The sequence below is a fragment of the Podarcis tiliguerta genome, assembly GCF_965153285.1.
Source record: "Podarcis tiliguerta genome assembly, chromosome: 4".
NCBI classification, from domain to species: domain Eukaryota; kingdom Metazoa; phylum Chordata; class Lepidosauria; order Squamata; family Lacertidae; genus Podarcis; species Podarcis tiliguerta.
The window spans coordinates 61,773,125-61,789,484 of NC_139537.1; the positions used below are offsets into that span (position 1 = coordinate 61,773,125).

At 40.9% G+C, this 16,360-nt stretch overlaps 2 protein-coding genes across 8 annotated transcripts in view; one reads left to right on the top strand and one right to left on the bottom strand.

The window, feature by feature from the left end:
• LOC310677106 (uncharacterized protein) overlaps positions 1-16,360 on the top strand; it is a 332,640-nt gene that overhangs the window by 252,777 nt on the left and 63,503 nt on the right. For 2 of the 5 annotated variants that reach the window (XM_083439495.1, XM_083439491.1), the window contains exon 6: positions 1,128-1,269. The exons of the other annotated variants lie outside the window; for them this stretch is intronic. The gene's annotated coding sequence lies outside the window, so the exon portion shown is untranslated. Of the gene's footprint in view, positions 1-1,127; positions 1,270-16,360 lie in introns of those variants that run through there. 5 annotated transcript variants of the gene reach the window in all.
• PHEX (phosphate regulating endopeptidase X-linked) overlaps positions 1-16,360 on the bottom strand; it is an 89,265-nt gene that overhangs the window by 48,029 nt on the left and 24,876 nt on the right. For all 3 annotated transcript variants that reach the window (XM_083439407.1, XM_083439408.1, XM_083439409.1), the window contains 8 exons: positions 11,824-11,910; positions 11,054-11,280; positions 8,144-8,212; positions 6,105-6,221; positions 4,871-4,954; positions 4,400-4,545; positions 1,422-1,515; positions 495-623 (listed from right to left, as the gene is read on the bottom strand). In XM_083439407.1, coding sequence (XP_083295533.1) covers positions 495-623; positions 1,422-1,515; positions 4,400-4,545; positions 4,871-4,954; positions 6,105-6,221; positions 8,144-8,212; positions 11,054-11,280; positions 11,824-11,910 — 953 coding nt within the window. The remainder of the gene's footprint in view (positions 1-494; positions 624-1,421; positions 1,516-4,399; positions 4,546-4,870; positions 4,955-6,104; positions 6,222-8,143; positions 8,213-11,053; positions 11,281-11,823; positions 11,911-16,360) is intronic.

The window sequence follows — 16,360 nt, forward strand, 5'->3', positions numbered from 1 at the left end:
CAAGTAAATGTTCACAGGATAGCATTCTACAATTCTGTGCATACTTATGTAAGATCATGGCATTTCTCAGTTACTAAAATGTCTCATTTGCCATTTGATCTTTCCAGCTATTCTGGGGGGAAACAGGATAGTTAACAAATAGCCCTAAAGACAACCTAAGAAATACTACACAATGGTTAAAGTTGCAGTGGAGAAGGGGCCACAAAGCACCAGTGGTCAGATTAAGGCAGTTTCCGGTGCCACCATCACATCAAAGTGGTAATGGCACAAGTGATCTCTGGGCCGCATCACCCACAATGCTTTGCTCTGAGGAAGGGTGTTCCTGCTGTGACCAGGACGTCGGGGAGCAGGTGACAGCAATGATAAGGGGAGAAAGAAGGTATATGAGGATGCAGTGGAGGACAAGGAGGGAGTGAGGGATGGAGGAGGAGGTGGTGAGGGCAGAAAATGTAGAAGGCAGCAGCACAATTTCAAAGGCACCAAAATGCACCTACCATATCCCTCTTGTCTTCTTGGAAGTGCAGATCTACAAACATTCTTCCAGCAACATAAGGGAGAGCACTTTCCACGAAGTTTACACATTTATCCCACTGAGGCAGTAAGGAGGTTGTCCCCTGGATTACCTGTTTTGACCAAACAACATTCCATGACTATAACCAGATTTGCTGAAAAATCAGGCAGACATGTATTTCCTCTTCTAATCTCCCACACTCCCACAAGAGCAGCATTCTGGAATTCTAGGCATTAAACAGCCACAAAAGGGTTGTCCCCATGCATATGCTCATAACTCCAACATTGACTGGGTGGAGGAACACTAGGCTACATTAGGGGTGTGATAGAGCTGTGGAACTTTTTCTCAATTTGGGTACCACTCACCATTAGTGTGGAAAGGAAAACTCACTCTCTAATAATAGCAACGTGTGAACAAAGGTGCAGACAATCAGCTACCATTTCACTGGAGCAAACAACAACTATGTCACTATAAATGGTAAATGTGGAAAGCCCTAGAATATCTTAAGTTAGGAATGGTGCTGCTAGCTCTACAGTTTGTAAATTCTCAGTTCTATTCAGTTCATTACAGAGTCCCAAGCAATGATGTCATCCTTTCTCTCTGCTTCATATTCCAGCCGTTAAAGAATGAAAATCACAGCATAACACAGAAACATGATGCTGCAATAAAAGGGAGAAAGACTTGGATGTAGAAAAAAAGATAACCTGTGAATTTTTCATTCAGCTCTGTGCCCAGACTAGAGTCCTGATGTCCTGAGAGAGGTTAGTGATGTTCTCCAACTTCTTTAAATGCATTGAATTCAAGCTTGCTAGCTGGAAGCACAGGGACTCACAGAATCCATCTATCAACTGCTGTCTTCATAAGCTTCATAGGCACACAGGGCATATTGATATCAAAATCTCACACTTACCCTTGAAAACTCCAACCACCTATACTGAAAGCGCCGGCTGAGGTTAAATATTCTCGAATAAACCATTCTCCATACCAGGTAGTTGGCAATAGTCCTGTCAAAGCAGACACATCTTTATGTCAGACAGTTAGACCCATGTGTTATAATGTACAGCTGTCTGAGACTATAAATAAATAGGTGACTAGATTCTGCGCCCCCCCTCAGATCAGTGCACTACCTACAATGGTAGCAGCTTCACCTTGAAATTTAATCAGCAATGACCAAATTCACAAAAACCTGTTAGACAGAAGCGGTTGCATGATAACAGCCATTTGGTGTGTGAATGATGGTGGATCTTCCATTTGGAGCATATTTCAACAGTTTTGCATCCTGAGATGGAATTTGGCACTAGTGCTTCTGTGCAAAGAATGGGTGTTCTCCCCCCCACACACACACACCAAGTACTCACGAACTAATAAAGCAGAAACAATCTAGCTACAAAATCTATAGGAAAGTTTGCCTTAATTAAATGTAATGGGGTGTATTGCAACTTTTAATCAGAGTAGATCCATTGAAATAAATGGCCCTAAGTTTGTCATGTTCACTCATTTCAGCGGGTCTATTCTGAGTACAAGTTAGTTGGCCGCAACTCAATGTCGTGATATCTGGTGATCCTTAGCAAACCATCAACAATACATCAGCAAATATCTCACACATCCTACTCACATAGTAATAATGAAACACTTGCAGGGCAATTCAGATAGCAAGTGCAACCATATAAACTAAAGGAATGGGCTTTCTACTACAGAGAAGTAAACATGGTATTTAATGGCTTAATTGGAAGCGGAACACAGCAGGGGTTAGCCCAGAAATCAAACTTTAGTTCTGAAAACATATCAATTGATTTTTTTTAAAAAAAAGGGAGAGTCTTTGAGCCTATATAAATTCACCCCACTTATCAGGCCACATTCATTCAGGATTAGAGGGCAGAGGTTCCAGGTGACAAGGTTTTAAGGCCTGCACCTGCCGCTTTTAGAAATTAAGCACCATGGTACATTGTGCCTTATTCAGCATTTTCGGATACAGAATGTGATAATACTTCTGTAATCCAGTGTTATACACCTGAGGCTTCTGCATGGCTGGATCTCTTAATACTAATGCTCAAAGACATTAAAAACACATTTTTCAAAGTCAGAGCTAGCAGTAATATGGCACTTCACCCCCACTGCCACCACCTCAGAGCATTTTGGCAGTGCTAGACTTTTCTACCTAATTAAAGACAGCCAATAACATATCTCCCTTTTTTTAACAAAAAAGCAATCTGACACTATTTTAATTGATTCAACAGAACACAAAAGTGAAAGTTGCCGAGATAAATATTATAACTGGTTATGTGTTGTATCTAACACTGCTGTTTTGCTTGTGCCACAGACTTGCACCTTGAAATCTGCCCTCCTTTCCTCATCTGTGCAGCTGCCCTGTGCACCTGGGGCATCCTCCAGAATAAATGTGGGCGTGGGGCACAGGGAGAAAATAGGAAGGATAAGTCCTGCTGTGCAAGCAGAATACTTGCTTGCTTATGCAGCATGGGACACAACCCTCACACCATCACGTTCTTTTCAAAATGTAGGGTTTCAGTGTTACTTGATTAATAAAACCAATTCATTGATAAAAACATTGTGGGCCAATCAAAACTGGACCCTGCCGCCAGTGTTTGTGCTGTGCCTCAGAAAGTTATCCATAATCAGGATATTCCATATCAAACTGGCCTAATTCCAAGGACAGAGGAACTGTACTATTTTAGTTATTAGGGGACGAATATATCCTGTCTGATACATTTTATATCATTTTGGGTGCTAGCAACAATGAACCAATTAAAAAAAGCAAGAGACAAGCAGGTGAAGACCACCTGAGGACCAAAATACATATGACAATAGTCACATGCAGTACTGCTTTACTCTTTTTTTGGTCAGTGGCAGGGTTGCATGCACTCTCTCTCTCTCATATAGCCAGTATGGAGACCATATCAGGACTCTAGCAGGGAGATAGAATGGATTTAATCATTTCCTCTACACACCTGCAATATACATTGCTGATAAAATCTCCCACCCCTGATACAGAAGTGGGGAGGAGAGCTACATTGGCTATTTGTTTTTTTACACACACACAAATCATAAAATGAAATAAAATCTGTACTTTACAGCAAAGCCTGTTCTGGTTAGGTTTTCCTGTTCCCCCCAGCAGGACTATCTACCACCAACTGCATTCTGGGAATGCTTCTGGGAGAAAGAATGAGGCAAGCGAAGTCACCTGAGCCTGTTTCAAATGGGCTTACTGACCTATTTCCTTTTGTTGTGTCTTTCACCCCTTACCTTTCCTCTCAGCAATTTCCCTGTTTCCTTCTCTTCTCCCCATAGAAGACAACCCATAGTCACTAGCATTATTTTCACAATTCTGTAGAACTTGCCACATTGTGGTAATGGACCTTTATTATGCAATACCCTTCGCTTCTGCAGAAGTCATGGGCCCTTTCTGCGAAAACAGCAGGACCCTCTTGGAGCATCTCTGTTTCAATGGCTCCGAGCAGCATCTTTTCACTTTGCTATCATTAGTATCTGCAGTGTTCACGAAACAAACCGGCTTATGGCCGAAGAGCAACAAATTGTTCAGTCAATATGATATGCCTTCCCAGTCGTAAGAGGATTCCTATAATGATCGCCTCAATTTCCACATTTCCCCCCAAGCGCAGAAAGGCTTTGCACTGGGGGGGGGGGAATCCATTCGCCTGGAATTGCTAGCAATGAGTTCTCTTGCTGCAGCATTCACACGATTTTGTTTGCATAGCAACCCCAGAGACAGAAATAATTGAAAGGGTCCACCTGTGGTTTGAAAACAAAGTGGTAACAAACCACAGTATGCCAAGATCCTAAACATTATACTGAAAAGTCAGGGATTGTTTCTGAGCAAAAACATACACAAAGCAAATTAGAAATCCTTACTTTTTTCTTTCACTTTCTAGTATCCTGAACAAATCCTTGAAGTACTGGGGCACACGAACAACGACATTTTCTGAAGCATCTATGTCCTTAAGTTCAGGATAAAGCTTGGTGTCTATCACCTTCTTGATATATCCCAGCCAGTCAAACTGAAACAGAAGCAAAGGTTCAGTTCCTGACTCTTGCAGACAACAACAACAACAAAAGCTTATAAGTTAATTACCTACCATTAGCTGAACGACTTAAAAGTTTTCCCTAATTTCAAAGTTGAAGTTCACTGCACAACATCACAAATATTTTGAAACTTAAATAAAAATGCAGCTGTATTTAAAATAATAATAGTGAACACCTGTTTCAACTAATTTCATTTAAATTGCCATCTTATGCACATCTGAAGAACCTTTCAGTTTGAAAGGTAATTACACAGTCCAATCAGGCATTAATATAGTCATTTTCCAATTAACTTCAACCAACCTGAGGGATCAGGGTGCTGAGTTCCGATATGTTCATTTTGTTGTACATAGATTCACTGGTTCGATTCTCATGTGGAATCATTATCTGCAAAATATAAATGCAAACAAATATTATTTTCCTCCACAAATCCACTCTGACTTTGCCAACACTCACATAATCTGGGTGCGACAAGGTATGAATAGCAATGTTACCTGTTCAGTTTTCAATAAAAAGTTGCAAACCCATTATAATTAGCAAAAAATCTTCTTTTTCCATAAACATTTTACATTTTTTCCCATGTAACACAATGAAATTCATCTTTATCTATACTAATATCTAGCCCTTCCAGTATGAAACGTTCAGTTTCATAATCCCAGGTGGATACCTACTCTACGTCAAATGTATCTGAAAGACAGGAAAATCTAGAAAACTAAATAACCAGTATTGTGAACTACTGATGCTGTCTTCAAATTCAGCACTGCAATTAGGCCTGGAAACTAATTGCCAGCCAGTGCAGTCAGGTCAAGAATGGCATTATATGTTCAAGTTGTCTTGTCCTGGTGAGCAGGCTGGCCACTGAATTTTGAACCACCAGAAGTTTCCAAATTGTTTTCAGTGTTAGCGCAACATATAACTCATTTTAGTAATCTAACCTAGAGGTTTTTTAGCAGCAGCTGTAAAGAGCTCCTACTCATTTACATTTATATTCTTGTTCAACCCTGAAATCCTTCGAGTATCAAACTCATTCCTGGATGTGCTACTGGCAGTTGCCTACTTGTGGACATATCTTGCCAATTCATCACATTATTATTATTATTATTATTATTATTATTATTATTATTATTATTATTATACAGTGGTACCTTGGTTCTCAAACGTAATCTGTTTGACTTCCAAAACATTCTAAAACCGAGTTGCAAAGGGCTGGCTGCAAGTTCAATGGAGAAAATTGAAAAACAGGCAGTGGAAGCCGTTTGACTTCCGAGGCGCATTGAAAAACGGAAGCATTTACTTCTGGGTTTTTGGCATTCGGCTTCCGAGATGCTCGAAAATCGAGGTACCGCTGTATTTATACACTGCCCTTCATCCAAAGATCACAGGGCAGTTCACAACATAAAAATACAAGATACAGTTTGTCACTGCATTGGAACTCCAGGAAAGCACCAAGTGAATGAAGAAGTGAAGCCATGTCTACCCTGATGAACATCCAGTTGCCACAAATGCAACTAAAACCCACATTTAGAAAAGCACTAACCTCAGCAATTTTAACTTCTAGTTTCAACACAGACTTCATGTCCAACTCTGCACGTGAAGCATTGGCCCCCAAAAGCACTGCTGTATCCACCATGAACTGGAACAGAGCTTCTCTGTACTATAATGTGGTAAGAATCCAGTTATCATTACAGCTAAACAGAGAATTAACCTCAGCAAAATAAAGTATGCCCCCCCCCACCTTATTGAAGCATAAGAACAGTACATTGTTTTCCTCCCTTCCTTTTTCAATTTCCCTTGCATATTAATCATACTATTGTGCTCTGTATTAGTTAACATGCTCTATCTATTCAGCATTCATCCTCATTTGCTTGCATGAAACATGCACTGATGTTAGATTATACCCAGTGTTTATTGAGCATTTGTTCTGATTTGTGTATGGAGTGGTTATGCAACAATGAGCATTCGTCCAGAATTCATCCTGATTTGCTTGCAGGGCAAGCAAAAGAAGACAGGGCATGTCTTCTCACTGGCCATTTGTTTGTCCCTTTCAATGCATTTCCCCATTACTTTCCAAACCGCAAAAATATTGTGGGTGGTATCCAACTAAAGGGTTCCGCTAGAGCAGTGATTGCCAGGTTCTCTCTCCTCTCCTCTCCCTGTGCACCCCCCATGCAACCCCTAAATCTGTTCCCTCAAATGAAGGTTTATGGGGTAAGAGGAGAGCATGAGGAAGTTCTACTGCGCAGCTAAAACTCCTTGTAGTATCAGAACTGTTAAGCTGGAAACAACCACGTAGTAGTAGGTAAGGTAAAGGTAAAGGGACCCCTGACTATTAGGTCCAGTCGTGACCGACTCTGGGGTTGTGACGCTCATCTCGCTTTACTGGCCGAGGGAGCCGGCATACAGCTTCCGGGTCATGTGGCCAGCATGACTAAGCCGCTTCTGGCGAACCAGAGCAGCGCACGGAAACGCCGTTTACCTTCCCGCCGGAGCGGTACCTATTTATCTACTTGCACTTTGACGTGCTTTTGAACTGCTAGGTTGGCAGGAGCTGGAACCGAGCAACGGGAGCTCACCCCATTGCAGGGATTCGAACCGCCGACCTTCTGATCAGCAAGTCCTAGGCTCTGTGGTTTAACCCAGAGCACCACCCGCATCCCTTTTGTAGTAGTAGGTGTTTGGAACTCATTGGGGATTGGGGAGAAATTTAAAGGTGAACTAGTTCGCAATTTCCAAAACAATATGTGAACCAAAAGAGGCATCCTTTGAAATTCACATTTCTCTGAATTTTGCAATGCAGTTCTCCAGCAAAGTTCTCTCCAAAAAAAAATGCATATACCAGTATAAAATGTGACATAAATGCATGTTATTGAAAACAGCATACAAAATGCATTATATTAGGGGAAACTGCTTTGGGAAAATTTGCATATTAGGAAAAATTACAAACGAAAAGGTATATATTAAAATGCCAGAGATTTCATGAAGACTAAAAAAAAAAAAATGCAAATTGAAGATTGGGTTAAATGCAAAACTGAGAGAAACAAATGTTGACACAGTCACCCATCCCTAGTGGCTACTAAAGAGAGAATATTTTCAGTAATGGCAGCTCAGTTTTGGAATGTTCTTCTCAAAGAAGCTTGCCTGGTGCCCACACTGTGGTTCTTCCACCAGCAGGCAACAAATTTTTAACCTTCCCAGGCTTTTAAAAAAAATGTTTGAGTGTTCCTTATGTATATGACACCACTGATATACTCCACTGCGGGATTTATTCAAGTCTTGTATTGTGTTATTTTGGTTATGTTTTGGATTTTTTTATATATAATCTTTGTGTTTTAATTTGCTGTTGTGGACCACTCAGATAACTTCAATTACCGAATGGCATAGTAGCAGATAAATGAAAATAAATAAAACAGTTACTGCAGAAGCTTTAAATCTCTAAACAGGAACTTAACAGGATTAAACAATTAATTAATTAATTAATTAATTAATTAATTAATTAATTAATATGGTGGCAAAGGAGAAGAAATCCTCAATGTATTAATTGTTCTCCATTTAGATGCTCAAGTAAGCAATGCTCACGGATTTAGCTTCTGTGGTGTTTTCCAGGTAGTCTTCTCGTGCTGACAGGGACAGAGATGCTTGGTCTAGCTATTAAAAATATGTAAAGAATACAACAGCGTCAGTTCCCATTAAATACACTTCCATAATACTACTCAATCTCAAATTTATAGTTTCATTAAGAAAAAGGAAGACACACAAGCAATCTTTTAAAAAATGATTTCCTAATGTTAAGCAATGAACACTTTTTTAAAAAGAAAATAATAATTCAGGCATCCAATTAAGTTCACATTTAAATATTATATTCTGCTTTCTTGGGGACATTGGCTTCTGTATGCCATTGGGGAGTTTAGGAATTCTACAATAGACATTTTCCCCAAGATATAAATGTCCCCTGGCATATCTAATCTGGAAATTCATTTGATCCTTCAGTAACTAATTAGGATACAAGCATGTTCTTCTTGTAAATCAGATTGCTGTAAATCAAATTAGAGATGAGCTTAGAATGCCCTAAGGAATACAGTTACATATATTCCCCTGACTTTTAGTCATTTGCATATATACATACTAATGGCCAGGTTCTGTGGAGATGTTGTTGAACATGGTGGCAAAAGGCTGATAACACCTATCAACAAAATTAGCTGGAGGGTGTGTAATTATGAGTTTGATGCAGGTTTTAAAGGTATTATAGAATTACTTTCTCACATGTCTGGTGAAAGAAGGCATTCTTTCTGCCATGTTTGAAGATTTCATAATTAAAATATAATGAGTCCAGAAACTAGGGACTCAGCTACATTGGCAAAGAAAAAGCACTTTATATGCGTTCTTTATGCATTCTAACACTGTGACACCAGATGGCACTGTGGAGTTCCATTTTTGCCAACCTAATTTCTCACACAACATTTAAAACAGTTAAGTGTTTAACTGAAACACTTCTTTGATGTGTCTAGATCCATCCTAAGGCCTTCTTTCTTCACAGAGGCCTTCACATGCCTGCATCTGTGTTGATGGCCACAGGTTGGGCTTCCAGCTGCCGCTTCCAAGTGTGCCATGAACTCCCACTCCCTGTGACACAAATTAGTCAACTATAAATCAGGACATGGGTCACCCTTATAGCACATGCTTTTGTGGGTCCAGATGCAGTGAAGCCCAGGGCAGCAGCATGGAATTAAACAGGCCACAACTTTATGGATAACAGATGCTGGCATAGCCATTGCTGGTTGATGACTGACCTGGTTGACTAAGATTAAGGGTTTGCCTTGGGATGTGCATCAATTGTGGGCAACTGCCTTGAACACCATTCAGGAGCGCTATGGCCCATCAACTCCCAAACTGGGTGACCAGACAAGAGCATCATCTTCCAGGCTCTCTTCAAGGGATACCCTGCTGCTGCAGTTGTTGTGGGGGGAGCTCTCACCACTCACTTAGCCTAGGGCTCCATCCCAATGCCTAATCCATTGTAAAATTGTGACATCACTATCCTTTGAAGGATATCCAAATGCACACGATCATACTGTGACCTTATAACCCTTGAAAGCTTCACCCTTGTCTTTTTAATTTTTCCAGTTATTTTAAACATTTTATACACCCTCCCATCAGATGTCAAAGCAATAAACAACTACCTGACATTCAGAAGACATCTGAAGGCAGCCCTGTTCAGGGAAGTTTTTAATATGTGACATTTTAGTGTATTTTTCATCTTTGTTGGAAGCCACCCAGAGTGGCTGGGGAAACCCAGCCAGATGGGTGGGGTACAAATAAATTAATTATTATTATTATTATTATTAATAATACTGTGATGACAATAAAGGTACTTGATTAATTGATTGATTGTGACATTTGCTATGAGGCAGGCAAAAGCCCTCCAGGCGGTCCAATTGGCCTGAAAGGGAAATCCCTCCGGCTCAGAAAATGGTGACTGAAGCAAGGCACACAGAAGCTAGTCTGCCTGCACCTGGCCAGCTACCAAATATCAACTAAAGGAAAGGGAGGGTGGGAATCCAGAGGAGAACTGAGGCCCTCTGGTCTGCTCCCCAAGCCACACCCCTGGAATCCCCCATGACTGGCCCCGCTGCCTGCAGGAAAGTCCATAGCAGCGGACTCCCTCATGCCACAGGAGGGAGTCCCATCTGCCATGGCTGCATCTAGCCACAAACACAGCTCCCCCAGATTCAAGTAAGCAATCCTTTCTGGCACCCACAGGGTCCTGATGTGACAAACCCTCCCCAGTCTCTTATGCTAAAATAGAAAGGAGCCTTCTATTATAGCTCATTGAAAGTTTTTGTTTCAAGTCTATCTGTATGAGTTGGGCAGTTTGGAGGGGGGAGTTTACAAATACGACACACACATGCACGCCAAAATCACACCACTCCATGGCACAGTTAGATTTCAAAGAAGTCTTATATTAGCCTCAGTACAAGGCTCATTTGAAGCCTAATTACATTGGAGGAGGAGCAATTTTCAGGGATCGCTCTCACTAAAAACACTTCTTGTCATAATTAAGCTTCAAAGAAATCTGCTGTGTCAATCCTAGTTGTTATAGGGGGCTGGATTTTTTTTTTAGTTGTTACCAGGGGTGATCTTCCCAAATAATGCACCTGGAGAGGGAAGGTTAACTCTTGCACTTTCAGGAAGATTTCTCTATCTCACTCACACACCCCTATAACGCTTATGTGAAACGAAAACAGTCTCCTTTTTTTAAGTCTCATTGCTGATGAGTGGAGTGTGGGGGGGTAACTGCCATGGATGCGCTTGTGCATGGTTGCAGTGTGCAGGCATATGTGTCCCCACAACAGTTTCTCCAATTTGTAAATGTGCCCATTTGCAAAAGTTGGCAATTCCTGAACATAATGGCTAAAATGTGGAGCACTGGATATTTTTAGTAAGCTGGTGAAAACTCGCATCTATCTCCATCAACCCCCTCTACCATACCTTTATGATGTGCTCATTAGAGTTCTTATCATCAGAAGCCACATACATTCGGATGAAGACAGAACTGCTATATTGGCCACGAAGAGTAGCCAGGGTCTGTAGCATGCTGAACTTCCTTTCTGACCACAATCCATCAGGCCCAATGTTTGATTCCAGGACAGGCCAGCGGAACGGAGAATGTTTCAGCATGCTCAAAAGAGGCTTTGCATCAGCTTTCTCTATCTTATCTGGAGGGGGGGAAAGCAAGCCATCAGAAGACAACTTCCAGGTAATACCATTTTAAGAGTGCTCATTAGAAATACTGTTATATGTGGAGAGCAACAGGATGTGTATACATAAATTTATTTAAGTAGTAATAATGTTAGATAACTATCAGATTTCACCATATGGGTATGCATTCAGAAGAAATGTCCCATTAAACATATATGATTGTTAAAATCCCATGCACCAGGGAATACTGTGCAATCAATCTCAGACATGTTTACTGAGAAGTAAGCCTCACTTATTCCTAGGTAAGTGTAGCTTAAGTACAAGACTGCATTTTAAAAGTACAAATTATTTAGCACTGACTTAATGGGAAAAGAGCAATAACTGGCACTAGTCATGAAATGCTGTTTTTGCAACATTTTGCATGCTTTGATATGCATAAAACAGAGATTCATTTCAGAGCCGCTCATTGCTTGATATTTATAGAACGATGTAAAATAAAAAGTGTTTTCCAGTTTGTGTACATTCAGACTCTAACCTGTAACCCTGTAAAAGTTACTTACTCTCATTCATACACGAAGAATAAAGAATCTTAGCCTTCTGTACAGCTTCACTGTCTCGCCTTTTGCTAAGAGGTTTCTCAAGGAGAGCTGTGAAGTCAAATGAGGAGAAAACATTAGTTTCAAGTTTAACCATCCTAGAGTTTTACCAACATCAAACAATAGGTCAGAACATCACATCACTAGACAATGAACCTGAATTCTTCAGAATTTAATGTTGGTACTCTAGGAAGACTGACATTCTTGAATCTAGAGGCTCAGGAAATGTTAGGCCCATACACATTAGTGCTTCATTGTTAAGATGAAAAGTTTGGGGGTTCCAAAGAACAGAGAACCTCTGTTTTGAAAGCTTCTTCCCTTCACTCTAGAGGAGGGGAGCAGGCTTTGAAGCTTTAGTAACAGGCTCTCATATAGTAAATGGCTCTCTCTTCCTTAATACCTAATTCAAGTAGGACCTGCAGCAAAATCTTGCAGTGTGGAGTGGTACTGTTCAGGAAGCCAACAAACTGTGCCCATTTCCAGGACACTCCATTCAACTCCCCCATTTTCTATTCCGCCCCCTTTTCCAATAATCAGTCAGCATCCCATTGCCACTGAGCACTGTTCGTCCTCATTGGGCTTTACTTGGGTTTCCCCTAAGAATCTTATTTATTTGTTGTATTTCTTCAAACCTTGGCGTTTCCCCAAGCTCCTTGTTTGGAAATGGATTAGAGTACGTAACTCTTTTATTTTCAAGGTTACAGGTTGGGATCTGAACATACAGAAACTGACATATGCTTTTTCTTCTTATATAGCCATGAACACAATATGCCATTAAAATGACACAGGCAGTTTGTGTTATGGTCAGATGAACATACAAGATGCCGTGTAATGTGTGAAGTGCATGCTGCATTGGTGTCAAGCAATGAAGCACTATGGGGGAGGGGGGAACTATTATATGAACACAAAACCGAGTATCCTTACTTTCATCTGTGAACTGTCTGAGGGTGCAGAGCCAAGCTCAGACAGTGAACAGGTTCCAGGGTTAAACCATGTTTCAAATAAATCTCAGCCTACAAGAAGACCAAAGCTTTGCTATAAATCATTAAAACAAACCAGTATCTGAGGGAAACATTCATGGAACAGAGGTCCCTTCCAGATGACCTGTTTATTGAGCATTCGTTCTCATTTGCTTATGATGAGGTAATATGATGAGGTAATATGATGTTGTGCCAAGCAATTGTTATTCCCCCAATTCCAGTCATTCTCCTTTAAAAAACCAAAACCCCTCCCAAAATTGCTTTTCTTTTTTCTTGGAGGTAGGTTTATTGTTCAAGAACTCCACCTCCATTTTAATTGTGCAGCCTTAATATGCCCGTATTGATTCTCACGAACAAAATGGAAGCCGTTCATAAGTGCCCTAAGTTGTCCTGCATGGAGCAAAGTCAATCCCGTTTGCAATACAAACGTAAATCCTGCCTTGAACAAGAACGTTAGTTTGCATTACACATTGATTGTGTAAATATTCTCTTAGATAGAGGTTCCTAAGGGATAGAGCCATGCACATGACAACACTAAGAATGTGCACACCACTAACAAAACAAAAGGAGGCAGAAATTGGTCATATTTATATATAATTAGCACAGATAGGGAAAGAACTAAATGCATTTTTTTCCTTCCAAGACACAGAATGCCAAAGGAAGCATATCAGATTTCATGTAATTAACCATAATATATGGTCTCTCTGTGGACATGCAAGGCTTGGATTTGGCAAAGCTATATTTGTGTTTGAGGAACAAGAGATTTCCCCACTCCCGGAACTGCCTCAAATACCATAACAGAGGCAAAGGCTAACTTGCAATGAATCGGATCATTCTTTTACCTGGTGCAATGCTGATTTGGAGTGTTCTTTCCACTCTGTGTACACATTACTGGCTTAAAACAGTGAGGGGGTTTTTCCTCAGTGCGTTTCAAGTTGCATTTGCCCATCGGACAGGCAAGGTGGGAGAATGGGCACTGACGTCTTCAGATGATGGAATTGCCTGGTTATTTTCGCTGCCCCATCACTGCCCCAGAGATGGGGTAGGAAAAGGAAAGGAAAATCCCACACACCTGGGATTCAATGCTACTTGAAAAAGGATACTGGGTTCAAGTTCAATTAAAGCTGGCTTGGGGGGAAACCAAATCAAAACAGAGTATTTCACCAGAAACGGCAGGATTGCTCTAGACCCTTGGGTATTGTCATAGGTACACAGATTAAAAAGAAGTGAGAGCGCACTACAGCCAGAGTAAGAAGTAATGTGTACACAGCCTACCTGGCTGTATCTGTTCCTTCCAAAGCTCACAAGCTATTTTATGTATCTGTCTTTATTATAGAATACTATAGCCTGCCTGCTTCCTAGGCTTCTGCAAAGAGTTTCAGTTTTGAATTCTTAAAAGGGAACGGGGAAAGGCTAGGCTGCACTCCCTACAGGGTTTACACAGGACAGTGATCTTTATGGAGGAAGGAGTGGAAAGACTTAGAAATAAAGAAAACACAAAAGCCTATAGCACAGGGGTTTTACTGCCGTTGTGACAGCAAAATGGGAGAATTATATGCACCACCCTTAAAGGAAAGGTGGAGTATAACTGCAACAGATTTGTAAATCATCATTACCTTTCCATTTTGCCTGTTCTATGACCCTGCAATCAGCCTCAAGACACATCTTCCCACAGATAAACCCAATGGATACTTAGACAATCAGTAATGTCAGGTTTGCCTGTAATACTAAGCCAAACTACGGCTTAGCATGAACGAGCAACTATGCTGGCGCACAGTAAGAAAATGGTGGCCACTTATCCCCAACTCCTGCTGCTGTCATCCTATTGTGCATTTAGCCACCACTTGGCTTAGTGTTGGGTGCAAACATGGGCTCATGGTTTGTCTATCCCAAACAAACCTGGAGTGCTAAGCCAACAACAAGCCTTGTTTGGAGTGAGCCAAACTGTGAGCTCAGGTTCACACATAACACTCAACCAAAGCTGATAGAGGACTGAGGGAAGCATCCATGTTTTTCTTACTATGTATTGGCACACTTGCACATTCACACCAAACCATAGATAGATTGGCTCAGCATTAAATGTGAAACAGGTCAGTAACATGCAGCTACCAGGTTCCTTGGACATCATGCGCCTGACGTCCTAGACACAATTACCTAGGAGGAAATCCCATTAAACCTAGTAGGGCTTACTTCTGAGCAGGGATGGTTCCAGGTTTGGCAAATGCCCCCCCCCCTTCCCAAAGTACTGCTGCCTGATTCACTTGCCCTTTCCCTCTGGGCCCCAGTCCATGCAGCCACCCCAAGAGAGAAAGGTACCACTGTTTCTTCCAACTCATTGCTTGCATGCTTGGAGAGAGGTAGTGAACCAAAACCAAGGCCAAGGATCAGCAGCCTCCAGGTAGTGACAGCGGGAGCCCTGTAGGGATATGGCTCTTCAAAGGTGCTCTGATTCCAGTTGTGCTCCTAATAAAACATGCACAAGTCTACACTGCAAAACATCTGTCAGATCATCTCTACTGGAGCAGCTCTCACAATGGATCCTTTTTTGTGGGGATGGGGGGTTGCCTGGATTTTAAATAAATAAATATTGAATGTTGACTATTGAACTGTATAAAGATAGGTTCGTATTTATTTTGGAAATATATATCAAAACTATTTTTATTTACATAGTTGTATACATAATGATAGAAGACAATATTTAAATTTGGTAATTTAGCATTATTATATAGTACTGCTTGTATATAGCTCTATCATTCATTATATTTATAAATACCGTCTTGGCCCAAATATAAGCCGCACCTTTAAAATCCAAGGGGAAAGAAGAAGAAAAAGACGATACCTGAATATAAGCCACTCCCTTAAAATTCCTCAGGCACTCACACCCGTTCCATTTTACTGTATGTCTGTTTCATCAGTGATATTGTAAAAGCCAATTTAAACCACACTTTAACTTTTCACGGTCGGAATTTGGAAAAAAAGTGAGGCTTATATTAAGGCCACTATGGGGGTGTGTGGGTGGGGGTGTGAAATAGCCCAAAACAATGAAAATAAACTCACCTCGCTTAAGATTATAAATTCAATGACAATAGTGGGGAAGGAATAAAAACTGAAGGAGATGAGCTCAAGTAAAATACAAAGAAAATGGTAAATGTCAATTGTATTGCTAGTTTTCTTGAGTCACCACCATAAAGCATATCATATACGCTCCCCAGAGCATATCAAAATGGTCCTCCAGGAGGTTCCCTGGCCTTCTCTTGACCTAATTATCTATAACACACTCCAGTGAATAGCAGCCAGGTTGACTTGGAAGAGGATTTACATCCAGCTTGAAATATAAAATGGAAACAGCAGGTGCCAAAGCCAGTTGTTAAGTGTGCTTCAAGGCGGTGGAATGCCATAACTTGCCTCATTAAGCAAGTGTCATCTGTGCACTCCAAAGCAGGTTCAAGGTGTTCGCGCTCTTTCTTAAGCCTTCCAAACTCTGCAAATTGCTTTAGTGCATATAACTCAGTTCCTTGTGC